The following is a 27,423-nucleotide window of genomic DNA, read 5'->3' on the forward strand; positions in this document are numbered from 1 at the left end:
TCAACGATGCTATCGGTGACATCGCCACCATTACGCCTGCAAAACCGCGATGCCTACACGGACCGACGCGTAAAATATTCATGCGGACTTACACCGACGATGCGACGCTCTCATGCCTCAGAACAATCTTAGCAAACATCTCAAGTGGTTGATCGCAGAGAAGCCTTTCATTCCGCCCGCGGCTTCGCTCGTTGCATACGATCCCGACGCAGTTCCGACGAGTTCAGCTACGATTTCTCAACAGCATTCTTCCTTCTTGGACGACCACGCAGGATACGATGAGCCTGAAGCTGCCTCCGCGCCACCACCCCCACCAGCACTACCGGCCGAACGTCCCGCTCCACCCCGCGCTCTCGCTCGAACACGGACTATTGATATACACAACCCGCCAGGCACGGAAGACGCGACCTTGGATATGGCAAGATTGAGGCACACTCCAGCGAGTGGAAAGCCTAGACTCATCTTAGCGGGGTTGCCTGAACATGTATCCTCTTCCAAATCAGCAGGCAGGGAACGAAAGGAACCGAGTGATGTTGGAAGTTTCAAGAACAATATACAAGATCTATCAGCGAATGTGAGGAGTATCACTGGGACTACTGGCACGCCTGCCTCCCAACATGCTACCGCGAGAACGAAGTACCGCGAGCCAGTCGATGTCGACTCAATCGATCTCACTGGTGACGACGCGGGTCGCTCCTCTCCAGTTCCAGCGCGCACCTCTAAGGGTCGGAAACGAAAGAGCGACGAGTACGAGGCAGACCTCCGTCGCACCAAGTCTCCCAGACCTGTTCGCAAGGCTCATGCGCTCAGTCCAGAGCCCGTCGACGACGATGACTTCCCCGATATCGACGATATGGTCATGGCCCCCGACAGCCCTCCTCCACCATACTCAACCATCGTAGACGGTGTAGGCAAACAGTCAAAGTACACCGCGACAGCAGAAGACGACGACATGGAAGCTATGTTGCAATTAGAAGAGGAGGAGAGACAAATGGCGAATGCAGAGAATGCGATAGCCTCACAACCCCGCAAACGCAAGTCACTGAGCCGCGCACCCTCGGAGAATGCGCCAGCTCGCAAAATGGGGAAGCAAACGCGTAGTCCTTCGCCCCGGAAGAACGATCTCGCTAAGACCGGGGCCATGGCTAGAAATGATCGACGTTTGGACACACCTGGTACTAAGAGGGTTGGGCATGCGGTCTTGGACTCGGAGGATGACGAATTTGGTGCACTGGATGAGATGGATATCGATACCCAATCTCGGACGAAATCACCCACCCCAGCAGGGAAGAAAATGCGCGAGAAAACACCGATGACCGAGTTCACCAGAGGTGCCAGTCAAACGCAGCTTCCCATACGATCGCCTTCGAAGACCGTAAGAAGCCCAAGCCCATATCAGCCGGAACAGGACTCTATGCCCACTCCAGCGAAGTCTCAGTCTCCAAAGAAGGCTGCAAGGCCTACACCCACACCAGTGCCTGCATCCACAAAACGCGTACCAAGCTCTTCCGAACTTCCAAAGGAAAGGAGAGATGCTATCAGAGAATCCATGGATACCTTCCTGGGCACTGAAGGCCAAAGATTGCAGAAACACCTCAACGCTGCAAGCTCGGCATGGGATAATGCTAGGGCTGCGTTTGTAGCACATCTTTCCGAGTTTGGCAAGCCTGATCCAAGCGAACAAGAAAGGATGGAACGCGCTCGTTCACGAAAAGAGGCAGTCGAGCAATTGATAACCTTGAAATCCAAACACGAGGAACTAATCGGGCAGCGGCAGAGAGTCAAACAAAAGCTAGAGGATGACTTGAACATCGGTCAATTTGATGCAGCGGACGGTGAAACCCTCAGCAGACTTTTCAAGATGAACGAGGATGTTCTCATCCAGATGTTTTACCTACTGGATGCGGCAGCCATCAAGCAGCAGTCAACACCTCTTGTGAAGACTGAAACGAAAATCAGCCGTAACGTGGTCATACAATCAACCCAAGCGAGCCCGGTCCGCCCACACCCAAAAGCATCAAGGGATGCAGGATCACATCGCATCCCCCAGACACAATACGGTAGGCCACCCGAGGCTCCCGCTCAGGAACTGTGGACGCCTACTCGGCATATCCGTTTCGCAGAAGAGCAAGTAGCTGCGTCCCCACTACCGCCCCCAAATCTAGGCTCCCGTGCCCGTGGGAATGATGGCATGGCAGGAAAGCCAAAAGCGAAGTCAAAAGAGCGATCCCATAGAGTGCCTGAGACGCCAGAGCGCCGACGTTCTCCAAAGCGATCAAGGCCAGTAGCTCCGCAACACACACCAGATGAGTTTGGCGAGCTTGACTTTGAAGAGAACGAAACCCTGTTCAGCAACAACATGGGCGAACTTCACCAACCCATTGAGATCAATGACGACGATGATTTTGGTGAGGCATTTGGACCGGACGACGATGATGACTTCCTTCACGAGATCACCAACATTGAGAATCAGACACCAGGTGGTTTTGATTGGAAGGGCGAGCGGGCTGGGAATCACGTCACTACACAATCTCGTGAGGTGTTCCGCGAAACTTCTACCAATAAAGCCAAGCCTAAACCAGCCCAGCAAGCTTCACCGAAGAAGCAGCAGCTGGATATGCCTGCTAAGAATCATCCTGGTATGAACTTCCCTTGGTCACAAGATCTAAGGACCGCCCTCATTCGCCGCTTCGGTCTGCGAGGATTCCGTCCAGGACAGTTGGAAGCTATAAACACGACGCTGTCTGGCGAACACTGTTTTGTGCTCATGCCTACGGGAGGTGGCAAATCTCTTTGTTACCAACTTCCGTCAGTAATTACCTCAGGCAAGACAAGAGGAGTCACCATCGTAGTATCTCCGCTCTTGAGTTTGATGGAGGATCAAGTGGAGGCCTGCAAACAGCGCTTTGGGATGCAGGCCTTTCTGATCAACGGAGAATCGACCGCAGCACAAAAGAACATGATCATGGATGGGCTACGTCAGCGGGATCCCCAACAGTTCATACAGATCCTCTATCTAACACCCGAGATGCTCAGCAAGAACCAGAGAATGATCAGTGCTTTCCAGCAATTGCATTCTGGGGGCAATCTTGCCCGCATCGTCATCGATGAAGCGCATTGTGTCAGTCAGTGGGGCCACGACTTCCGGCCAGATTACAAGGCACTTGGAGACGTCGTTCGTCAGTTTCCAGGAGTACCCGTTATTGCACTGACCGCGACTGCGACCCAGCTTGTCCGCACTGACGTAGTAGCAAACCTCGGTATCCAGGGTTGCCGTCAATTCTCCCAGAGTTTCAACCGCCCCAACTTGTCTTACGAGGTTGTGCCAAAAGCCAAAGGTGTCATCGACAGCATCGCTGATCTAATCAAAGAGAGATATGTTGGGAAATCCGGCATCATATACTGCTTGTCACGAAAGAGCTGTGAGCAAGTGGCCCAGAAGCTATCCGATGTGGGCATCCGTGCGTATCACTACCACGCAGGAATGGAATCCGCAGACCGATCCGAAGTCCAACGCAAATGGCAGAAGAACGAATATCATGTCATAGTGGCTACCATCGCCTTTGGTATGGGAATCGACAAGCCTGATGTACGATATGTGATCCACCACTCGCTGCCCAAGAGTTTAGAAGGCTACTACCAAGAGACCGGTCGAGCTGGCCGTGATGGCAAACGTTCAGAGTGCTACCTGTACTATCAATATGCCGACTCGAGAATATTGCGCAAGATGATCGAGGAAGGCGAAGGTAGCTGGGAGCAGAAACAGCGACTGAGCGATATGCTGAGAACTGTCATCCAGTACTGCGAAAACAAAGCAGACTGTCGCCGCGCTCAAGTACTCGGATACTTTAGTGAAGCATTCGATGCCTCTAAGTGCAACTCGACGTGCGACAACTGTCGCTCAGATGCGACGTTTGTTACTAAAGACCTTACGGACTACGCTGCCATGGCCATCAAACTTGTGAGCCAGGTACACGAGGACAACGTGACGATGCACCAGTGCGTGGACGCTTTCCGTGGCGCGGGCAGTGCGAAGATCAAACGCTCTGGATTAGAAGAGTATGGATGGGGCTACGGCAAGGACTTGGAACGCGGTGACAACGAACGCATCTTCCAACACCTGCTCGACGCTGGGGCCTTCAAGGAAAGAAGCAAGGTGAACAAAGTTGGCTTCGCGACGAACTACTTACACGTATGTATTTACTGCCCTGACTGTATTCTACATACTGATGATTGTAGCCTGCTTCGGCACGCAACGACTACGAGAGCAAACGAAAGCAGCTCAAGCTTCAAGTTCGTTCTTCGCCACAGAAAGCGCGCGCGAAAGCACCCGCTGTCAAGAAGGCAAAGAAAACCCAAACTCAGATTCCGTCTACCAATGTTCCTTCCCCCGTACGCGCACCGAAGCAGAAGATCCGATCGTTTGCCTATAATGAAGAGGACGACGACGATGACGATGCATTCGAAGCTCCACGACACCCCGCCCGCAGTAAGACCGCTCGCGGGTACGAGGCGGACGATTTCGTGGTTGATGACGATTTTGCGCCAATACGTGTCGCCAAGCCATCAAGAAGCACGAAAGCAAAGGGTGTCGGAGCTCCAATTACTACAGATCAACGCACCGAAGGACTCAGCGAATTCCAGTCCGATGTTCTGCGAGACTTCATGAACGGAGCCAAGCAGTTGAGGAAGGGCATAGAAGACAAGAAAAACCATCGTGAGGCCATCTTCACAGACACAGTATTACGTGAAATGGGTCTTGATCTACCTATGGATCTGGATGAGATGAAGACTATCCCGGGTATCAGGCCGGAAATGGTGGATCTATATGGAAGGCAATTTTTGGCCTTGGTAGACAACACAAGAAACTTCTACGGGGACGACACACCAGTACCTCGGAATCCACAGCTTCGCAATCGCCGACCCCAGCAATCCAGAGTCATTCACGAGATTGACGATGATGACGAAGAAGAAGTTGTCGACCAAAACCATCGGCTCGTCGTGGACCTGTGTAGTGAGGACGAAGAGGAGGTACCCATTGCAGAAGAATCTGAAGAAGAATCCTTCTATGGTGAGTTTGGCGACGAGGACGAGGACGACGATGATGCAGTTCACACGAGTCATCACTTCAGCCAATTCCCGAACCAAGCCGTGGCGGAGTTCAACAGTAAATACACGCAGCTCGGTGGCGGCGCAGCCCCTTCTACATCCAAAGCAACGAAGGCACCAGCAGCAAGAGGTAGATCGAAAGCCTCTGGGTCCGGATACAAGAAGGGCTCTTTTCGCAAGAGGGCTAGCTTTGGTAAGGGTTCTGCTGGTGTCAAGAAGCGGGCATCGAAGGGCAGCAGCAGTAGAGCATCGGGAGGCGCAACGGCAGGAAGGCCTTCTGGGCGTGGTGGCAGAGGCGGAGGGGCAGGCGCATCAGGCGGGTGGAATGGCGTGATGGCGATGCCTACTTGATCGCGAGTTCCATGTTCATACCTGTAGCGAGCAATTGCGCACGTACATTCGCAGCTTCCGCAACTATTACGAAGTTATGTAAATTATAGATTAGCCATATGCTGTACGAGAGTTGGTCTAGTATCACGCAAACATTTTGGCTTGACGCCATTGATTATTTCAATCATGCTAGTTCTTATACCACGTTCGATTTCTAGGAGCTGCACAGTGGCTACGCTGCGCTGATAGACAGTGACAATTTCATAACACCAGGAGGTCACCAAGATCAAGCGTACGCGATATGTTCAAACATAGACACAGGCATCAAGTCGTAATGTAATAGGATATTAATTCGTTAGCCCGCAGGCAAGGTATCTCATAATGCCTTAGTTGGGTATCTAATTCCTTCCTCCACCATCAACGGCAAGCACAACGCTTACAAGCCGCTGCCGTGGGTGTGGGTGGTGTGGGTTCCGGTGGTGTGGTGACCCATTCCAAGTGTGTTCTTGGCCTTGTCGACGATGCTACCACCGGTGGAGCCGTGAACGTTGTTGTCCTTGCTGCGGCCGACCTTGTCCATGGTGGACTGGGTGTTGGTCTTGGAGGAGTCGGGCTGGAGCTCGCGGGCAACCTTGTCGCCGGTGCCAGTGAGAGACTCCTTGATCTTGGTGCCGGTGGACTTGGAAGATTGGGGTTGCTGAGGGGAGTGTTAGTGAAGGTGGTGGAGAATGGAAGGTGAAGGTGGCGTACCATCTTCTCACCAAGCTTGGTGTGGGTGTCTTTGCGGAATGCGTCGGTCATCTTGAAGGTGGTAGTTTGGTTTAGTTTGGGGTAGTGTGATGTAGGTGGTTGATGATTCGAGTTGATTGAAGTTGCAGGTGTGGATGTTGATGAGGTCTATCTTAAGTGCAGGGTGAGCACTGCTTATATGCTCCCCGGACCTCAAGCAGCTACGTCATGGTTCGTGACTGCCGTTCGCAGTCTCAGCATGAGTGCTGACTGACATGTGCCCAGAATGAAACAGCGCAGCCACAAACCACGGCGTATGCCCAGCACGTCGAGGACGTCATTCAGTTGGCAATCCGAGTAGGTCTAGATTTCATCTACTTTCGTGATAGGCCGTCCTTGTTCGCTTGTTTGCATATCACTATAAGAGGCGAATGAGCAGGGATGGAAGGATGGATCAACGATGAAAGCAAGCTTTCCACGGTGGCTGACCCGTGTTGACAAGAGCTAGCCAACTGATGTTTGCGGTCGTTATACTGCGCCTTGAGCGCGCTTGCCACGTTGCGATTATTGATCAAGTGAGCATCAAGATTAGTCGTGTGTAGTCGAGCATGCGTGTCGTGAACCGCTGGGTGAAGTTTGATGCCTGGTGGGTGGTGGGGCAGGGCACTACAGGTCCCTGCGTCCCTGCGCCGGACGCGCGACCCCACGTGTAGTAGCGGTGACATCATCCCGTCTTTCCAAGGGCACAGGGTGTAACAATCAAGCTTCAAGTCCGATCGCCAGGTCAACGGAGCCCCATGCTTGCCTCTATTCAGCACCTAGCCTCGCGTTGTCATGATCACGAAATGACTTTGCTGATCACTGACGTACGTTGAGATTCTGCATGCGCAATCACTATAACTTGATCAGCGATCTCGACGGGCAGGTCTAGGGACTATGAAGGAGGTGGTCTGCCGCCATGTAAACAGGGTGCAGCGCAAGCTTCCGCCGTGTGCATGTTTGGGAGACGTCGCTGCAGGGCCACCGGATAATACTTCAGGGCCCGATGCCGAGCCATGGAAGCATTCAGCCCTGAGTTGAGGTCGCCTTGAAGCTGTCGCGTTGACTCCATGCCTACATATTCCCAGAAAGCGTCACGTGATGGTATCGACGACCGCCTTCTCATGTGCCTGGACTCAACATACAGGAGTGCGCAGAACGACATGTTGACCAAGTGGCATGGTAGGATGCTCAGATACATAGAGGTGCGTGATGCTTTTTATTGTTGAATCTCCGGCCGTGCACTGTCGGCGGCACACCGACTGCTATATACGGTACATGGCGGTATGCGCTGTCGAAGCGGGTATCTTCGAGTGCATCGCGCTACGATGCGTTCTGCGGTGACAGCGATGGCGCTCGCGAAAGAGCGGTCGCGGCAGGGCTCTAGGCGGTGCCGTACGCAAGGCGCCACGTCGTCGCAGGAAATGCAGAGGCTGGACGGGGACATTACCAGGAGGCTCTAACGCAGGAACGCGCTCGGATCAGCGGTAGCGCGGCGTGCGATTGGCGGTTGGGGGCGGCCGGGGCAGGATGCTCGTGTTCGGTCCCCTCGACAACCCGCTTTGTTGATGGACTAAGCCAACCACCTCCAGCCACTTCAGACCAGCCATCACCATTTTCGCAACAGCAAAACTATCCGTCGCTGCAGGCAAAGAGAGAAGTCACATTCCACGCTACCACCCACACTTTGAATATTCTTCCACACAGGAGACATCTGACCATCGTCGTCGCAGTGCATCCACCGCCGCTGTAGAGCCATCCAGCCGAGCGTACCAACATCGACCCGCATCCCGCATTCGACGCAGTACACTTGGGACAAGACGCCATCGCTTCCCCTCTCGTACCCTCACAGGAGAGAGACCACCACCAGCCGCAGTCTGAGTGCACTTCCCCGCTCATCTCACCCGGCCCTCTGGGGGCGCAGGGAGAACACAGGCCCACAAGAGGCAGTTGAAGGAGAGACACATTCACAATGGCGAACTTACGGTTCGCGGTTAGCATGCAACGTAAGTACACCGCAGCTTCCAGGAGAACGATCACGACTAACAATCCCCAGGGCTAATACCGTTTCTCGGCTTTCACCATGTTCTCATGATTCTCATTGCAATTGCGATAATATTGCTATGTAAGTTGGGACGAAACCACATCAGACGGGCACAGCTAACATTCTCGCAGCATTGCTACTCGCAGGATGCTCATCCACATCACCGCTCATCCCCGGCATCTTCCTCATCTCCATGTGGTACGAAAAGTTCACACCCACCTACGCACCTGAACAAGTCGACCCCGGTGTCACAGCCGCCATTGCCAACATCGTCGGCAACGCACAGCTCGGTGTGCGCGTCGGCTACTTCGGCATCTGCATCAACAGAGACGGCGGTGGCTTCATTTGCTCCAACAACGCCACGGCGCTCGTCGACAACGTTTCAGTCGACCAGGACCCCCTCAACCTTGTCTGGGTTGCCGCCACGTTCAAGGACGCGGTTGTCTTCCCATACCTGCTCATTGTCGCCATCATCCTCGCCTTCTTCACCTTCATCCTCCTCGCTACCTTCCCCGGATGGCACGAGGAGCGAGACGAGCGAACCGGATCTGACGTCGACGTCAAGCCCTTCCCGTCGCGACCCGTCTCCCAAGTCGCCCTTGCGCTCATCTTCATCTCATCAATCTTCGTCCTGGTGTCAGTCTTGTGGCAACACACAGCATCCGTCGCAGCAGCAACCATCGTCCAAGATCTGGGTAACGGCAGCGTCAAGTCTGGTGTCGGTACATCGGCCATGGTCCTTGGTTGGTTCGGCTTCGTACTGCTCATAATAGTAACCATCGGGTTGCTCGTTATGATTCTCAGCATCATTGTTCTCGACCGTCTCACCGACAACGACTAAGAGGACCGAACCGGCTGTGAATACATTCAAAACATAATTACGAAAGGATGAGCATTTTGTTGGCGCGATTGTGTAATTTGGCGCCGAGCTTACTCGGCCTTCACTTCTTCAGCTCAGTTACATACCCTTTTATTTTGGGCGACGCGGTGGCAGCTTGCTGCTCACAATTCTTCTGGCATACCCGGCGTTTGGAGATTCTGTTTGCATCAGATCAATTTGATCCATGAGCGAGTGTTGGTTTTCACCAACGATGTTTAGACGAAGGAGGAATGACTCGACTGAAAGCAACGCTTGGATGGGCTGTATTTATGTAGTAAATGAAAGAATGAGAATTGGATACGTCAAGTCAAGAATTTCTACCCCAACTTGCGTGATGCTTTCCCGACGGGTGACAGCCAGAGAGGTTAAGTGAAATGCCTCCTTTCGTCCAGTGGCAGTGGAACCATGGCCGTTGGGCGATGGAATTCCGCGATGGCTCATATCTCCCGATTGACATCCGGGGTATTCTCGCATAACGCGGGGAAATGCAGTAGCGGAGCCGCCAGTCGACCTGCCTTTTTGACCCGAAACGGGAAAGGGCTCGTCTTGCCATGAAATGCGCACTCATGAGCTACATCTACACAACTTGTAAGAACAGGTCTGACTGCACACTCTCGCAAAGCCTGCCCGAGTCCCTCCGACGACCGGCCGCAGAGTGCAATTATCGATGGCGCCATACCTAAGCGAGCCTAGGGCATTTTGTCGCGTCCAGAAAAATTGGTGGGGTTGGCATGAGAGGGACATTTAGTGCTCTGACTGCTTAAAGGCGCTGTAGTCTGTCTTACTGCTATCTTCCGATCTTTTTCTTTCAACCCCCCTCTCCTCAAACCATATCCTCATTCGATCGCCTGTCATGTCTAGCTACGCACTCCCCAAGTCCCACCAGGACGTATGTTGCCCCGCGTCAAAGAGAAGATGCGCAATGCTAACGCGGCACAGCTCATGGAAAAGTCCCTGGTGGACACCGACCAAGAGGTCGCCCAGATCATGGTATGACTATGCCATTACCTGCTTACTTTATACTTGTACTAACAAACACCGCAGGAGAAGGAAATCCAGCGTCAGCGCGAATCCATCCTCCTCATCGCCTCCGAGAATGTCACTTCCCGCGCTGTCTTCGATGCGCTCGGCTCGCCCATGTCCAACAAGTACTCCGAGGGTTACCCTGGTGCCCGCTACTACGGTGGCAACGAGCACATCGACTCAATCGAGTTGCTCTGCCAGAAGCGCGCCCTTGAGACTTTCGGCCTCGACTCAGAGAAGTGGGGTGTCAACGTACAGTGCTTGAGTGGTAGCCCGGCAAACCTCCAGGCCTACCAGGCCATCATGAGGCCACACGACAGGCTGATGGGTCTTGACCTGCCACACGGTGGACATTTGAGCCACGGCTACCAAACACCGCAGAGGAAGTGCGTACAGATCGAGTGATATGTATTGGGATGACATGCTGACCATAAGTAGGATCTCTGCTGTTTCCACATACTTCGAGACTTTCCCCTACCGCGTAAACCTCGACACCGGCCTCATCGACTACGACCAGCTCGAGCAAAACGCACTGATGTACCGCCCCAAGGTACTCGTCGCCGGTACCTCCGCTTACTGCCGTGAGATCGACTACGCCCGCATGCGCGAGATCGCTGACAAGGTCGGCTGCTACCTACTGATGGACATGGCTCATATCTCCGGTCTGGTCGCTGCTGGTGTCAACAAGTCGCCCTTCCAATACTGCGACATTGTCACTACCACTACCCACAAGTCCCTTCGTGGACCCCGTGGTGCTATGATCTTCTTCCGCAAGGGCGTTCGCAAGACTGACCCCAAGACCGGCAAGGAGACACTCTACGACCTCGAGGGACCCATCAACTTCTCCGTCTTCCCTGGTCACCAGGGTGGCCCCCACAACCACACCATCACCGCGCTCGCGGTTGCGCTCAAGCAAGCGCAGACTGAGGACTTCAAGCTTTACCAGCAGCAAGTCATCAAGAACGCCAAGGCACTTGAGGTTGCCTTCAAGGGCATGGACTACAAGCTTGTCACTGACGGTACCGACAACCACATGGTCCTTCTCGACCTGAAGCCTTTCGCCCTTGACGGTGCCCGTGTTGAGGCTGTCCTCGAGCAAGTCAACATTGCTTGCAACAAGAACACCACTCCTGGTGACAAGTCAGCTCTCACACCCATGGGTATCCGTATTGGAGCCCCAGCCATGACATCGCGTGGCCTGGGCGAGGAGGACTTCAAGAAGATCGCCAACTACATCGACCAGTGCATCAAGCTCTGCAAGAAGATCCAGAGTGAGCTCCCCAAGGAGAACAACAAGCTCAAGGACTTCAAGAGCAGGGTTGCCAGTGGCGAGGTACAGGAGATCAACGACCTTAAGAAGGAGATCGCGGCCTGGGCTGTTACCTTCCCTCTTCCCATCTAAGTCTACACACAATTTTCTTGCAGAGTAGGCGGCGTACACAGGCGTTTCTTTGGCCAAGCGGGTTACGGTGTTTCAACAAAAAGGCAAATTTGGACTGGCATATTCAACAGCTCACACCATCTGATTTACGAGGAATGACATGATTAGGGCGACAAAAACTAGATACCTGGAGATGAGGACTCCACGCGATGAAATGCTCTTAGCGTGCCCTGTACTCTTGATGGGATACGCTGCTTAACCAGCATGTCTCGATCATCAAATGTAAAACAAATGACTTGAACTTTCAAGACTATTGCGCCCTGCGGATTGTGTAATGACCATTTATTTTGGGCATGAAGCCCTACACAAATGTGAACTTCTAGAATCCGCGCAGCAGCTGTGCCGTTGATCGAAGACAACATTCTTCACTCAAAGCAGCCAGAGTCGAAAGAGACGATTCCAATCACAATTTCATGAAGCTTGGCTGCCACAATATTCACAGGTGATGATGTCATGGATTGAATGCTAAGAAGTCTATGCTGAGGCCTGTCGCATTTACGCCGACTGCCAGGTAATGGAAAAGGTAGCGGAGTGATCTCCGCCAGCGTACACAGTCTGCTGTGTACTGCCCGACGCAACCTTGTCAGCACTCCATTGCGCGTTGCCGCCAGCAGCCAAGTTACCGTCCGCGTTTGTGAATCCGGTCACGCTGGCAGAGCCGTCGCAAGCTAGCGCTCCACCAACGATGCCGCACTTGCCCTTGGAGCTCGACAAAGTGAAGCCGTTGTCTGCCTCAGCTGCAGTGAAAGTCGCGCAGGTGCCGGTTGTGTACCAGGTGCCCTTGGAAATGATACATCCCTTCTTCGCGCCGTTGACGACAACGTTGAGGTAGCCCTTACCGCTGAAAGGCGTTCCAGGTGCAGAGGTGGGTGCGGGTCCACCGGCAGTCGTGGTGGTAGACGGGGGTGAGGATCCACCGTTCTTGGGAAGGTACTTGATGCCCGTCTGGGGGCATGTCGATTTTGTGCCATCGGGGTCTGAAGCAACAAACTCGCCAGTCTGCACGCTACCACGAACATCGTAGTGGTACCAGATTTCATTGAGCGCGCCAGACTTGCAGCCCAGCGTGACTTCGACACCCGGGCGCTTGGCCTGGATCGCGCTTTGGATGGCAGCAAAAGTGTATGTCTTGCTTGTGCTGGGTGTGATGCCCGCTGCGCTCAACCACTCGTAACTTGGGAGCGTCTTGAAAAGGTCGACAGTCTTTTGGAAGAAGTCAACTACCTCCTCTGTGGCCTTGTGATCGTCGTAGCACTCGGGCTCGAGCGTGGAGATGCAGGTGCCGTGCTTGGCCCACTCGTGGTACCAGAAGGACTCATCGTCGCCCTTGTAGTCTTTCCAGTATGTTGACATGTAGGAAAGGAGGTCGGTTGCGCCGAAGGAGTTGAGGATGGCGGTGATGTTGGAGTAGGCGCGCGAGGAGTCGCAGTTGGCGTCATAGGTGCCGTCGCATCGGTCGGGCCTGGACAGTATGATTAGCATGAGTAGGTAGCTGCAGGTGAAGGGCAATGTTACCATAGACCGTGGATGGTCCAACTATCCTCTGGTCCAGTGGCTGGCGACGCATCCCAGAACTGCGTCTGTAGAATCTGTCCGCCCGGCGCATTGAAGCAGCACAGGTTCTCCACGGCGGTGGTGTTGTGGCAGCTCAATTGAGCATTGGGGCAGCTTTGGGTAAAGTCGCCCATGACGCGTCCTCCATGGCCGAGGATGACTTGCGCACCACCAAGGGCGATCTTGCTGAGGGTCTTGAGAGAAGGCATGGCTGTTGATTCTGCTGCCAACATCTCTGCAGTGGAAGCCGCGGCGTTATGTACCTTCTCCCTCGCGGCTCCCACCAGCGAGTCTAGCATGGCCGGCATGTTCCCGCTTGCCTCGTACTACTGCAAGGACGGAGGAGATAATTTGGCGCTGTGCAACAAGACTACACAAGCTTTCGCGGATCGATCCCTCCCGTAACGGCAGCTCAGATTACACGCCTTCACGTTGCTGTCGCTGATTCGCAAGCAGCGAATACACTGTTGCTCGATGCGGAAGGTCGGTTCTCTAGTCTAGTCTGTCGCCGCCGGGTTGCTTTCCGTAGGTGCGTCACCGGAGAGCCCGAGATGTCTTCTCGACGATTCGACTGGTGTAACAGGTTCGGGGCGAGGTAGGGTAGTGCGTAGGTGTACTATGGCCACCCCGACGACGGCGCTGGGGATGGGTGTTTATGGGGGATGAAAGGGACAGAGGACATAGCCACTCAAGGCGCAGTATCAGCCATCACGCCGGGCGAGGTCACGCAGGGCCGCGTTTGGGGCATGATGGTGATCTGCTGCTCGGGAACCAGTCAGATGGCGTCTCAGGGCGAATGTGACGGGTGCACGTGTAACGCGTGCCTGGCGATAAGACGACGATTGCGTTAGCCCAGGGACGAGCGGACCCTGCGGCTTATCAGCATGGCGCGCTAGCCTGCAGAGGATCGCTCGGCGTAGTCCGAACCTCACCACTTTCCCGTCCAAGTCCACGCCAGAATCGTTTTGCTTTTGATATGGGCGTCATCTTCTCTCTTTCTTCTTCGATGGTTTCTGTTCGTCCAATGTGGCGACGAGTTCCCAGCATGACGCAGTCTTCGTTCATGAGCTGGATCTCTATCCCTCAATACCGATTCATTTCTCTCATCCAGCTGTGTGATGGGTTTGTAGGAAAACTGCCACAACACCATACCACAGGAAGCGGCTGGTCAACATGTATACTGCAGACAATATCACTTTCATCAAGATCTGGTTTGTTTGGGTTGGAATGATATTGTCTATTTAAGTGTTGTATTTACAAGAAAAGAATGTTGCTCAAATATTTGCAGTGTAGATAGCCTTTACGATCCGCGATCGACGAAGCCAAGGTGTCCGTTGCGGTTCCCTTATGGGTACTGGGTGTAGAGGCACTTGGTGGGGTTCTCTTCCTTGATCGCCCTTGCGATGAAGCCGTAGCACTCGTCGGCTCCAGCAGGACGGGTAACACCGCCCAACCAGACGGAGTAGCCGCCACCGAGAGAAGGCTGGCAAGCCTGGAACTCGATGTCCTCGCCAGTCTGGTCACGGAAGACAAGGTTTCCGTCGTCGTTGATGGCGAAGGTAGTCCTTTCTCCGTTCTTCACCATGGGTTGAGCACCGGTGGTGTATTGGATGACACCCTGACCCATGCCAGACCTGTCAACGAAGAATTGCTGAGGGGGGTTGGCGGTGTAGAGATAGAGGCTGCCGTTGCTGAGCTGGAATGAAGCGTAGTTGTGGGGTTCTGGACCGCAGGAAGCGTTCTGCTGGCCTGCGTTGATCACGAGGGAGTTCTGGACAGCCTGGAAGGTGCTGTACTGGAAGTCGCTGCCTGAGCGGATGGTTTGGATTGTGAAGACATCGCCGTCCTTGATCTTGGAGTCGGTGGGGAGAGCAGTGACGAGGCTGGCGGCGGTGGCAGCAATGGCAGCGGTGGTGAACTTCATCTTGATTGTAGTTGGGTGTGGAAGTAGTGTAGGGTGAAGATGGTAAGCTGGTTGGTGGATGTAGTCTTGATGTTTGAATGTGTTTGTGTTGGATGATCATCTATAGAGCAAGACCTCCAGCTCTTATATACACAGCGACCTCGTATACAGTCTCCTCGCGGCCGTACGAGAGTAGCCCCAACAATACAGCGACATGAGGTCACATTCGATCCGAACACGAGCACTGGCCCATAGAATCTTCCGTATGCCATATTTTGGTCTCGCATAATGCATGCGCCACGATGGTCTCTGCTACTCAGGGTCGTGCGAGGCCTATTCTCCGAAATGCCGGCAAGCAAACGTGGCGTGTGCGCAAAACGTCGAATGGAATGTGTGGTGAGTGACGCAGCGGTGGACACGTCGACGGGCCGATGCCAGCAATGAATTAACGGAGGCTGGCTAGCTGCTGCCAATTTTGAACCCGGGCTAACAGCCCGAGGTGATCCTATTGGCCGGCCGACAGGCGAGACACAGGAATAGATCGCATGACCGAACGCTCCTTGACCGACCTTCACGGTCGAAACAACATTGGGATGGGCGACAATCGTCGTTGCTCGTGTTCTGCTCGGGTTGCATCGTTGCATGGCGGTGTAGCGAAAAGGGGTTCGCGACGAAGCAGTCCTCGGTACTGACGGCGATTTGTGCATCAAGCTGAACACAACAGTCCACGCGTCTTCGGAAAATGCCATTCCAATGTACTCAAAGTAATGAGACCGTATCACAGTGCCAGCTCAAAAATCGGTTCGAGTTTGGCGAGAGCTGCACATCAGACTCACAAGCGTACCTAATACTGAGATGGCACATAGGGCACAAAGGTGAGCATCGCTCTCAAACAAGAGCACAGGTCGTACCCCACAAATCCGGAGTGATGAGGCAATTACTGAACTTCGTGTTCATTTATCAAGATGCGCATCTAGACTATTGCCACATCACTTTCCGCGTCAAAGACGTCAACCTATCTGCCCGCGGATTCCGAGACGAACCAGCCCAAACAACACGATATCGAGCGCGTCCCACACCACCCTTTTACGTCCGCGACTTTTGTGCTCGACGAATCTCCTTCTTACGTCCCTATATTATGTCTTCACGGCCTCGCTGTACGCGGCAAACGGCTGTTCGTTTCGCTCTTCCCGACAGTAACGAAAGTAACATCGAAGCAGACGGCTCGCTTCAATACGGCTCGAACTTCCTCGCGATGTTGCTGTGTACGCTCCTTCTATTTCACTGTGTTTCTCGTGAATTGACTATAAGCCTTGTGTTCCGACATAGTAATGCATCACTACCCGGAATGGTGGTTAATGTTAGCCTCTCGATGGCTCCGACATACCTAGGTATTGAATGTCGTGTGATGTACATGATTCTGCGTACTAAGCTCTATCCTTCCAATGTCCCTTCTCATATTGCCGTTTTCTTCGTGTAAGGCTTGTCAGTGTAGTTTGACTGCGCTGGGGTTGTAGGTATAATGCTGGCATCTCCAAAGAAGGTGTGCACAAGTCCACTCTTTTGGTATATTCAGAACTACTTAGGTAGCCTCCTACAACCTGTGGAAAAGACAATGTTATTCTGTCGCTGTGGTGATTTGGTTTTCTAAGTATCTTTTGGCTATCATGGCGCAAGTGATGGCGTTAAGATTTTTTGAATTTCTATCATGGGCGGTTTTAGTGCTGCAATATCCCACGACCCGAACACAATATTAGAACACTCAAAAACCCGATGGCCATACCAACCCAAACTCCCCAACAACTACAGAGTAGTGTGGATGAGAGCTATGTCCTTTAATATGAGAGATGAATTTGTAGGAGCACAAGAACCGGCCCTAGTCGTAGAAGTTATTGTAGGTAATTTCTCTACTAGCAGGATCATGCAGCGTGCCCAGGTAAGACATCCGCGCATTGTAGGATACTCGGAAGACCAGATATATAGATATGAGCTTATACTAAACATCAGTTCACGTCTGCCCTAGGCTATCTCCTACAAGTGGCTAATGTCGGCTTTCCGTATGTTGGCTGCTGGCAATCAGTGATGGGCTGTCCCACACTGTCTGGCCAAGAGCCGCGAAACAACGCCGCGTTCGCATGCCAACCACAACGCATTGTATATAGGTTGGATGGATCCGCTACTCAGAAAATGAGCCTTTGGGTATGCGCTTTGGGTTCTTAAGGCACTCAATTATGCTTTAACAACAGAGGTTGTGCGGAAGAGGATTGTAGCGATAGAATTGTACGCGTGATCACCCCGCCTGACACACTGCAACACGTCATCAATTCAACACCATGCTGGCCGACACGCTCGAGGGAATGCTCTGAAAATCTATGTATGCGTTGCGCAATACCCAAAAACAAGGAGGATGTTTTTGCTTTGCCAATTTGTACGCGTGGAGGCGGGTCGTGTTCGAGGTGTCGGCGCGCAGAGCGAAACACCATGGAAGGTAGATGACGCGACGCATGTATCGCCAAAACCACAACCATCAAGACTAGACTCGAGTCCCGAGAGCCTATCAAGCCAACATAAATAATGGAGCATTCCATCGAGTACAAGACTGGCATAGAGAAAAAGCAAACAGTAAGCATGTAGCAACGCGTCTCGTCAATAGGCTTCGAGGATTCGAGCGGAAGCTTGCGCAAAATCGATTCCTTCAAGACGCAAGCTGCAGCTATCGTGGATTGACAGAGATGACTCAGACGAAACAACAAGCAGAGACTACTGGCACGACTGAAGCTCGAGGCCAAAGGTGCCTGTGGTAAGGCTCCTGGCATGCGTTGGCCATGGTCAAGCGTCACCAAGTTGAAAAGAGCGACTCGAAGGAGAGGAGATGGGGTGAAGGGCTGCGCTTCCAGCAGGGAGACAGGAAAGACCCCCAACAAATCGAACGGACAGCAGCCGCACGGCGCCTAGTCAGCGTAGGCGGCAGTATTGCAACATGAGATCAAACTGAAGCGCATCTTGATCAGGCCTGGAAGATTAGCGCCTTCGAGTTGGTGATCTGGGGGCGCCGATTCTGATCCCTGAAAAGTATAAGAACGGCGCATACCCCACCCGCCGCGTGCTTGCCCCAACTCAGCGACTTCCAGACTTCCCACCACCACTATCGTTCCATCGATTTTCACGTTCGCCCTCTCGTTCGAAGCATCAGTAACGCGTCTATCTTCCCATCCAAACCACTAGCAGCAATGCCTCCCAAGAAGAACACCACCCCTTCCAAGGCCAAGGCCGCCGCTGCCGCACCTGCCCATGGCTCCTACATCGGTATGTACTATGATATCTCAGCCCAACGCGGTCGCGTCGGTTGCCCGATAGTCGCGTCTTTGTCGCCGGTCAATGCTGACTCTTTTAGACATGGTTAAGGATGCTATCATCAACGTGAGTCTATCCCAGGCGTGTTGCCTTGCATATGAGTTTGCGACAGCTTGCGACAGCTCGCAACGCCAACTTCAGCGCAAATCACAATAACGCTCCATGACATTACTCCCTCAAGTGAACATGATTACTGACGAGCTCTATGCATGCTACAGCTTAAGGAACGAAATGGATCAAGGTTAGTAAAATTAATCCCCACATGCCGTCGCTCATGTGTCGCGGCATGCTTTCGTCTGAAAGGGCGCGTACCTCAGAACTCACGCTGACTTTGCGCCAACAGCCGTCAAGCTATCCAGAAGTACATCCAAGCCAACAACAAGGTCGGCAACCTTAGCGATGCTGCCTTCAGGAGTCACGTCAACCGTGCTATTACTTCCGGCGAGGAGAAGGGTGACTTTGCGCGTCCCAAGGGTAAGTGTCTCTCCACCAAGTCTGCGCGACAACACGTCTTCAACACGTCGCTGCTGTGTACCCTACACGCACGTGTCATGAGCCATCTGAACCTTACTGACGCGTCATGTAGGCACATCTGGACCAGTAAAGCTTGCGAAGAAGGAGGCCAAGCCTGCCGCTGCCACCGCTACCAAGAAGTCTGAGACCAAGGCCGAGAAGAAGGTCACTGAGAAGAAGACCGTCGAGAAGAAGACTACTGAGAAGAAGGCCCCCGCCACCAAGAAGGCCACGACCACTGTAAGTATCTGCCTGCTGTCATGAGCCTACATGTCTGACTTCCTCTACAGAAGGCCAAGGCCACCACCACCAAGGCTGCTGCTCCCAAGAAGGCTGTCGGTCGCCCGAAGAAGGCCACTGCCACAACTGCTGCTACCAAAGCTGCCCCTGCCGCTAAGCCCAAGGCCAACGCCAGCAAACCCCGCAAGACTGCCCCCACCGCAGCCCCCGCCGTCGAGGAGGAGGTATCGCGCGTGCTAGGAAAGACCAAGTCTGGCCGCGTCACCAAGACCAAGGCTCCCGCCGCCGCAACCAAGGCAACCAAGAAGGCACCAGCAGCAAAGAAGACCGCCGCAGCGAAGAAGGCGACCACACCCAAGAAGAAGGCGACGCCCAAGAAGGCAACACCAAAGGCCAAGGCATGAGCTGTTTCAGCTTAAGCTTCCTTGTTCTTGTTGACCTTTTTCATTTTACCATGCTACCGTGCGTTAGCTTCGGAGCGTACGCTAGACGACATCTTCTTCACGTATTCCCTTTGTCACACTACTAGTCTATGGGTTTTACAGGTGGGCGTGGTTCGGCCACCGGCGGATATGGCGAGGCAGGCCTACGGTGTTCGTCCCTGATTTTCTTACCTGGGATATATCATGTTGGCCGGGCGTTCTGGCGCGTGTCTGTCACTGCGGATGGATGTCTACTCTACTGTCATTGTTCTCTTCAGCGTCGCAATCTGGCGTTATGGGAGGCTAGCTAACGACGTGATGCTATCGTCTCAAGCAATTGAAATCAACACATACTTCAAACGTTACGCGTCTCTGAACTTGGTGAATGTGACGCGTTGTTTTGATCTGACGCGTGAATGTTGCGAGTCATGTGAGGGGTATGTGGGTCTCTGATAAGATAACCGGCTCTGCCCGATCTTCTCATCCCTTCCGGGTGCCGGCTACCGGGCACATTCTACAGGAACGCCGACTTGCAGCTTCCTGCGCCGCTCCAAAAGAGCTCCGGTCGTGTCTCACATGTTTCCGAGGGTACCGGTGAGATTACTACGAGCATCTTAGAAAGGAAGACGAGCTACTTCGAACGCCTTCACGACATTCACTAGGCCAGCTCTCGGAAAAAGTGAACACGCGTATTGTCCCAGCCATCACTTCCATTAGAATCCGTTAAGGGAGCGCATCTCTGTACCTCTTATCTGCCATTACACCGGTTTACAAATGTCGACGCATGCTTTCTTACAACTAGACGAACGCGGTTTGTAGCCTGCACGCGCGTTGAGCAATCGAGAAAGAGCACATCACACCTGCCATTGCGAGATTATCGGCTTTGGATTCGGCGGAGACGAAGATATTGCTGCATGGCCGCTTGTCGGAGGCATCAAATGATTTTGAGGACATATCGTCTGCGGAAAGGAACACTACTGGTGAAATTAGTCTCCGATATGGGTGTGGTATAAGATGATATGTACACTTCAAAGCGGGTACCGTACCACCCCAGCCACGACCTATCATAGTCTCCTAGACACGCAGTCGATGCTGGGCCCGTGGAAACTGGTTGCTCGTTGACGCCTGCCTGCCGCCCTCTCCTACCTAGGCTCTCACTTTCACCTTCACTTTGGCATCGCGCACAGACCACAGATTTATAGATCTTTCAGTCCAATCTTCGACGTCTTACTCCTAAGCTACACACCACCACCAACACCACCTGGCGTGGATCGCATCGTCATGTCGAGCCCGAAGACTGCTCAAGGCAGGAAGTCAAGCACCATGAGGTAAGATGGCAACACCGGCGGGGCATTCTGCAAGCGATTGCGAGACTGACATCATAACCGTAGCTTCAAGTCTACCTCGACAGTCACCATACGCGTTGGGAAGGCACCGGACACCGAGGAGTTCACCGCGCACGAGACCTTTCTCATTTCCCGTTCGGAGTTCTTCCGGCGCGCCATGAATGGCAACTGGCAGGAGGCAGACACAAGGATCATCAGTTTCCCCGACGATGAACCGGACACTTTCGCCCTCTATCTGAATCACCTCTATACGGGACAGCTGCCTATTGCAACCGAGACTGATGAAGAGCTGAAGAAGCTCACAGCGGATGACTTCAGCAATTTTGTTACAAAACAGTACCACTCTGTTCTCCGCGTTTTCGTTTTGGGCGAGAAACTTCAAGACCTTTCGACCAAAAACGCTATGATGGAAGCTGCACTGGCCACCACCAAATTGACAGGACGGAACGGGAAATGGCAAGTCCCGACTGTGCAAACAGTCAACATGGTGTACAACGGCACACCCTCGAGCAGTCTCGCTAGATGTTTACTCGTGGATCTATGGACAGCATTATCCATGTCCACCATCTTCGAGAATTTCGACCAGATCCATAAGGATATGCGAAAAGACCTAGGAAAATCCGTAAGTGACCGTTACAAGGTCGTTTCCGCAAACATTGGAAACATCACAGATGAGAAGGGTATTGCTGCGTATTTGGAGAAGTCATAGGGAGACTAAGCACGCTACTATCGTCTACAGAGGGCAGAAGTCTGAAGGATAGCTCGATTCTATACGCAAAGGACACGATCATTTGTAATAGTCACTGATGTGCTAATCCCGAGGAGATCGCAAAGGTCATACTTCGCAGAGTGGAATTTCCCAACCCTCCAGTTCCAAATGGTGCTGTACCGTGGTTATGCGTAAATCGATACGTAGAAACGCGTAAAACACAATAAGTTTGATGCAAGCTGTTCACTGTACCTGCTGTTCTTAATGAAGTTGTCGTTGCACTCGAGTGTAGGCGGGTTTCCACCTGGGCACAACGGTCATGCTGAGCCCGTGGGGAGTAATGAGAGGAGCATACGACAAGACCGTGTTCGAAAAACTTTGCCGAGCGCTGCGGTCGATGATATCTCCCATGTGAAGCGTCGAGATGCTGGCCCGGGACGCGCATGGCGTTTGTTTCGTGATGTTTCTCAAAGTGCTGCATGCAACACGTACGGCGCGGTTTACGCGACACTTCCATGGGCACATGAGGACCGGCTAGGTGAACGGGATTTACAGTTATGACAAACTCTCTATGACTCTCTTACTGATCTCGTTATGATGCTTGTTACCGCGTACAGTGAGTCTTCAATGCTTGTTGGCTTGTACATAGGAGTAGGATCGAGGTACGCCCCGCAGAATCAGGCCCACCACGCTAGTTGGCGCTAGGAATAGTTGCGCGCAGGAGCTGCTCGACCTTTGACTGAAGTGCCCGCGGAGGCAGAAAAGCGATTCAAGGATACCTGCTTCCGGGTACATTCATATGAGAAGCACATCCACGTGCATAGCCCGCATGCACGCCGTCCTTCGCAACTCGACATGCGCATAGTCTATGCACACCACCTGCCCGGCACAGCGCGCCGTTGTCGAGAAGCCCGTCCGCCGTTGCTTCTCGTTGGACCGTTGCCCACCCGTCTCCACTCCGAATCGCCCAACTTTCAAGTCATCTCTGGTCATGGAATAGACGTAAAGCGTTTGATGGTGCTAGTGGCTCGCGGGACGATTGGTGGCATCCGTTGTTGGGTGATACCAGGAGGCGTCGCAAAGTAGCATCGCTTCACGGGATCCATGAACGCCTTCGAGAGCGGGGTGCCACTGCGATGTTATTTAGGAAGGTATCCGATAGCACGCCTGAGGGATACCGGCCGTTCTTTGCTTATTCGCTCATTTCCTCTCCGGTCTCTACAGTCTGTGGCTGCTTACCTGCGACAGGGTTCTCCAGATCCGCCGCACGGGTGTGGCTAGCAAAACGGTAAGGTGATGACAAAGGGAGAGGCGCCACTAGTATCTCTAATTATCCCAATCTCCTGGATAAACACACTTGGGGAGTGAGCGTGATCCTTCAGTTGCCTTTGATGTCCCGAGAGCTGACCTACCTATGGGCGACAAGACAGGCATGCAATATGTACGAGGCACACCAACTTTCGGGCACGTCCTGTTCATTGGTGACCTTCGAATCGTTACCCTTCCTTCGTCTACGCGAACGAATCAACATGCTCATACATATGCTCGAGGATGTTCTCGGCCCAGCACAAGGGTTGACCGTTGAAGCGGCACACGTCTGCTACGCCCGGATACTTACCAAAACGTCTGTGATGGACATTAACATGCCCGGAGTCGCGTAAGCGATATACTGTAGATCGCCGCCTGTTGGACAAAGAATAAAGAGACGAGCAGGTGTCGACGCGCAATGGCTTCGCCGACAAACCACAGCCATCACAAGGACAAGTTGATTCGATGTACATAATCGTGTATCGCTCGTACTGTTTGTGGAGATCAACAGGGTATATCGGGCACCAAACATTACCCCAGATCGATGGAACGATGAGAGCTCTTGGCTGAAGAAGCGTCCACTAGTGCCATTCACATGCATTTCGCACCCTGTCCCTTCCCCATGTAAGTGATAGCCAGCGTCTACTGGGATGAATATGCAGGGCTTGACCGCCAAGACGGGCTTCAAAGCGAGCTTGAGTGAGCTTGGCCCCCAGGTTTTGGCGTCTCTACCAGGCGATCTATATCCGGGGTCAACTGTTGTACTGCCTGAACTAGCGACATATCCGGTCGTCTACATCGGATCGATAGTTGTCTAGAGCTTAAGCGCAGCTGTCTTTGTGGAAATTCTGCAATAGCGTGGGCTGATCGATGACAGGTCACACGGTCGCATGCCAACAGTACATGCGGACATACACATTCTCGCTAGCCGTTGGCACATACCAACGGCCCATGAAGAATGGTACCAATCCTTCCAGAAGTGTCAAGTGCGGAGTAGTCACCTGGTCAGGCCTAGTGTAAGAAATTGCAATGCTACCATAGAAAGCCACACACGCACCACACTGCAGCATCACCGCTGTTCAGGATGCGATATTAAAAACTGGGGTATCCCACTGTCGATTGCGCCCGCAGCCTTCTCCAACTTCTGCTTCCTCAACGCTGCGCAAAGCGCCTTTCATCATAATTACCTCTTGTTCCAGCAATCTTGGAATAATTAGCGACAATGCCAGGAGGTGGTGTTACCCTCACTGGGACGCATGACCTGAACCGGGTCGAGGCTCCTGTCACCGTTCGAGCCTATCTGATCGTCGCATTCGCTGCGTTCGGAGGAATATTCTTTGGATATGACACTGGCTGGATGGGTGGAGTCCTCAACATGGACTACTTCATAAAGCAATACACTGGAGCTGAATACCCCGACGTCGTATATCCGGGCCTTGACTCCACCAGCCAGACCATCAAAGACTATCGCAACTCTACATTCGTGGTCGTACCATGGCAGCAGTCGCTCGTCACATCCATCCTCTCTGCCGGGTATGTGAGAAAAGACCAATAGTGTTACCAGTGAATACTAACAGAACACAGTACCTTCTTCGGCGCCATCATGGCTGGTGATATTGCTGACTTTATCGGACGTCGTTTCACAATCATCATGGGATGTGGTATCTTCATTGTCGGAGGTATCCTTGAGACAGCCTCTACCGGGCTTGGTGTCATGGTTGCTGGTCGACTTATCGCCGGTTTCGGTGTGGGTTTCATCTCATCCATTGTCATTCTCTATATGTCTGAGATCGCACCCAAGAAGGTCCGCGGTGCTGTAGTCGCTGGTAAGTACTATCCACATGGCCTGAATGTATACATTCTGACTTTGATAGGTTATCAATTCTGCATTACCATTGGTATCTTACTCGCCAACTGCGTTGTATATGCCACTCAGAACAGACGCGATACTGGCTCCTATCGAATTCCGATTGCTGTCCAGTTCCTGTGGGCTATCATTCTCGCCATCGGTCTCGCTCTCCTCCCTGAGTCCCCTCGTTACTGGGTCAAGAAGGGCAAGCTTGATAAGGCTGCTGCCGCCCTCGGCCGTGTTCGTGGTCAACCTCTTGACTCCGAATATATCCAGGATGAACTCGCTGAGATTCTTGCGAACCACGAATATGAGATATCTGTTGTTCCCCAGGGTAGCTATCTCGGCTCATGGATGGCTTGTTTCAAGGGAAAGCTCTCTCAGCCCTCATCCAACGCCCGTCGCACTACGATTGGCATCTTCATGCAGGCTATGCAGCAGCTGACTGGTATCAACTTCATCTTTTACTTCGGCCCGGTCTTCTTCCAGCAGCTCGGCTCCATCAGCAACCCTTTCCTCATCTCTCTCGTCACAACTCTTGTCAACGTGCTGTCCACCCCGGCCTCGTTCGTCATGGTCGAGAAGATTGGCAGACGCCCTCTTCTTGTTTTTGGAGCTGCTGGCATGGTTATCATGCAGTTCATCGTCGGAGCTATCGGAGCCACCGCTGGCAGAAACACTGCCGACCATCCTGCCAACCCAAATGCTACCAGAGCCATGATCGCATTCATCTGCTTGAACATCTCCGTCTTCGCTACCACCTGGGGACCGTGCGCCTGGATTGTGATCGGCGAGATCTTTCCTTTGACTATTCGATCTCGTGGCGTCGGTCTATCCACGGCTAGCAACTGGTTCTGGAACTGCATCATCGGTATCATCACGCCTTATCTTGTTGCTGATCGCGATGACTCCGCTCGTATGGGATCAAATGTCTTCTTCCTATGGGGCTCGCTCTGCTGCGTTTCATGTAGGTTTTCCATCTTCCTTGTAGCCACATGGAGCCTTTTGCTAATTTTTAAACAGTCCTTTTCGCCTACTTCTTTGTTCCCGAAACCAAGGGTCTTACGCTTGAGCAAGTCGACAAGATGTTGGAGGAGAGCACTCCTCGCACCTCCCGCAATTGGAAGCCTCACAGCACCTTCGCCGGCGACATGAACCTCGCTGACAAGCATATCGAGATTCCTCTCGAGAACCTCACTACTAAGCACGAGACCTCTACAGTCTAGTCATCTGGTTAGAACGATGTGTAAGAAGGGAATGTTCAATGTATGGAACTGCCGATGTCACTGGATGTTACTGCAATGCATAAACCTGCTAGCTCGCACCCGATGCTGTGGAGTTATATATTTAGTGGAATAGCATACCTGAACCTCTGTTACTGGGTTTCAATCCGCGTTCCACATTGTGATCGCTGGAAAGCGTACGCGAGACTCAATCCAGAGTGCACGTTATGGCAGCTGCTTCACCACCTGAGATTTCCAGCTATAAGCGTGCTTCCAGCAGTCTGGTAATTTGACTCGAACCACGAGCTGTGACTATGATGTGACGTGTCAAGCGTCCGCTTGCGCAATGTCCATGAACCCATTGTCGCGTTCTGTTCTCCTCGGCTCTAGATAGGGACCCCAGTGTTCGCTATGTAGCACAAGGCTGACGGGCTGACAGCGGAGGCGCGTGTTCTTGCGTTCGATTAACCGGCGCGGTGTTTGTGGCATCGTTTGAGTAGGTGGTACGAGGCTGATGGGTCGCATGCTACATTGGGGAAATGGCTCGCATGAGAAGTTGGAGCACTGTCAGTGACGAGAACTTACGTCGATGATCTATGTCAGCCGACGTAACATTTGCGCGTTTATTGAGAGATGGGACGGTTGCATGGTTGGATCCTTCGTTGGGCTTGCCTCTGCCAGGCGCGCTGTGGCGGAGCTCGCTCTTGCCTGGTGGTGTAGCATCTGTGCGCAGCTTGGTGGGGGCTTCAGGCTCACCACTGCTCACCAAGCGCGAGCATCTCCTTCAACTCCCATGCCTTGCCTTTCGACATTTTTCTGGAGGCTCTGGTCAATTCGCCCTGCTCCTTGAAATTGCGCGAAGAAGTCATGGCTGCTGCCTGTGATGAACAGTGCCGCATGCCCAACGAACTATTTCTCTGTGGACAGCCTTGCGGGATGTGGGAGGCTGCAGGTGATGGCGTCGCTGCCCGTCAAGCTTGCCTCTATACGTCCATGTTCAGCTCAGCCTCAGGCAGGGGCTATCCCTAGTCTCCAGGTTGCCAACGTATCGTCGACTGCATTGCCATCAGAGTGATTTTCACTTCCTTCCACTCTCCCAGTCCTCTAGCAATTTCAAATGAAGCTTGATTCTGACAAGACATTTGGCGAGTTATACCATAGTATCGAAGCTCTCCAAACAGCCTTGACAGAGCTCGAGACCAAACACAAAGAAACCGTTTCTGACACGCAGATTCCTCTTCGATTTCTCACTCTGCGCGACAGCCCGTCGCCCGGGCCTCCGGGAAACACAGTCAGTAATCTTGCTATACACACTGCGCGTAAGACAGATGCTGATTCCGTACACCTGTATTCAGATCCATCTACGTCTTACCCAGAGAGCGGAATACGATCCCAATTGGGAATATG

The 27,423-nt window shown here is 53.0% G+C and overlaps 8 protein-coding genes across 8 annotated transcripts; 5 read left to right on the top strand and 3 right to left on the bottom strand.

Moving 5' to 3' along the window:
• Nucleotides 1-5,875: 5,875 nt before the first annotated feature.
• On the bottom strand, nucleotides 5,876-6,240 carry J4E78_002192 (uncharacterized protein; the record flags this gene model as incomplete). Its single annotated transcript, XM_049362840.1, has 2 exons — nucleotides 5,876-6,136; nucleotides 6,190-6,240. 2 exons carry the CDS (start codon nucleotides 6,238-6,240, stop codon nucleotides 5,876-5,878), a joined length of 312 nt encoding a protein of 103 aa, XP_049225432.1.
• A 1,939-nt stretch (nucleotides 6,241-8,179) lies between these two features.
• J4E78_002193 (uncharacterized protein) lies at nucleotides 8,180-9,092 on the top strand (the record flags this gene model as incomplete). Its single annotated transcript, XM_049362841.1, has 3 exons — nucleotides 8,180-8,213; nucleotides 8,264-8,332; nucleotides 8,383-9,092. 3 exons carry the CDS (start codon nucleotides 8,180-8,182, stop codon nucleotides 9,090-9,092), a joined length of 813 nt encoding a protein of 270 aa, XP_049225433.1.
• Nucleotides 9,093-9,984: 892 nt separating this feature from the next.
• On the top strand, nucleotides 9,985-11,556 carry J4E78_002194 (uncharacterized protein; the record flags this gene model as incomplete). Its single annotated transcript, XM_049362842.1, has 4 exons — nucleotides 9,985-10,020; nucleotides 10,071-10,121; nucleotides 10,176-10,540; nucleotides 10,593-11,556. The coding sequence occupies 4 exons, from the start codon at nucleotides 9,985-9,987 to the stop codon at nucleotides 11,554-11,556; spliced, it is 1,416 nt and encodes a 471-aa protein (XP_049225434.1).
• A 534-nt stretch (nucleotides 11,557-12,090) lies between these two features.
• J4E78_002195 (uncharacterized protein) lies at nucleotides 12,091-13,382 on the bottom strand (the record flags this gene model as incomplete). The annotated part of the gene is made up of 2 exons (XM_049362843.1): nucleotides 12,091-13,057; nucleotides 13,111-13,382. The coding sequence occupies 2 exons, from the start codon at nucleotides 13,380-13,382 to the stop codon at nucleotides 12,091-12,093; spliced, it is 1,239 nt and encodes a 412-aa protein (XP_049225435.1).
• Nucleotides 13,383-14,494: 1,112 nt separating this feature from the next.
• J4E78_002196 (uncharacterized protein) lies at nucleotides 14,495-15,073 on the bottom strand (the record flags this gene model as incomplete). The annotated part of the gene is made up of 1 exon (XM_049362844.1): nucleotides 14,495-15,073. One exon carries the CDS (start codon nucleotides 15,071-15,073, stop codon nucleotides 14,495-14,497), a length of 579 nt encoding a protein of 192 aa, XP_049225436.1.
• Nucleotides 15,074-18,282: 3,209 nt separating this feature from the next.
• On the top strand, nucleotides 18,283-19,563 carry J4E78_002197 (uncharacterized protein; the record flags this gene model as incomplete). The annotated part of the gene is made up of 6 exons (XM_049362845.1): nucleotides 18,283-18,358; nucleotides 18,447-18,472; nucleotides 18,625-18,647; nucleotides 18,750-18,880; nucleotides 18,993-19,159; nucleotides 19,210-19,563. The coding sequence occupies 6 exons, from the start codon at nucleotides 18,283-18,285 to the stop codon at nucleotides 19,561-19,563; spliced, it is 777 nt and encodes a 258-aa protein (XP_049225437.1).
• Nucleotides 19,564-20,862: 1,299 nt separating this feature from the next.
• J4E78_002198 (uncharacterized protein) lies at nucleotides 20,863-21,636 on the top strand (the record flags this gene model as incomplete). Its single annotated transcript, XM_049362846.1, has 2 exons — nucleotides 20,863-20,909; nucleotides 20,973-21,636. The coding sequence occupies 2 exons, from the start codon at nucleotides 20,863-20,865 to the stop codon at nucleotides 21,634-21,636; spliced, it is 711 nt and encodes a 236-aa protein (XP_049225438.1).
• A 2,530-nt stretch (nucleotides 21,637-24,166) lies between these two features.
• On the top strand, nucleotides 24,167-26,019 carry J4E78_002199 (uncharacterized protein; the record flags this gene model as incomplete). The annotated part of the gene is made up of 4 exons (XM_049362847.1): nucleotides 24,167-24,477; nucleotides 24,529-24,770; nucleotides 24,819-25,760; nucleotides 25,817-26,019. The coding sequence occupies 4 exons, from the start codon at nucleotides 24,167-24,169 to the stop codon at nucleotides 26,017-26,019; spliced, it is 1,698 nt and encodes a 565-aa protein (XP_049225439.1).
• Nucleotides 26,020-27,423: the final 1,404 nt, after the last annotated feature.

The sequence above is a fragment of the Alternaria triticimaculans genome, assembly GCF_023758025.1.
Source record: "Alternaria triticimaculans strain BMP 0046 chromosome Unknown scaffold_2, whole genome shotgun sequence".
In the NCBI taxonomy this organism is placed as follows: Eukaryota; Fungi; Ascomycota; class Dothideomycetes; order Pleosporales; family Pleosporaceae; genus Alternaria; species Alternaria triticimaculans.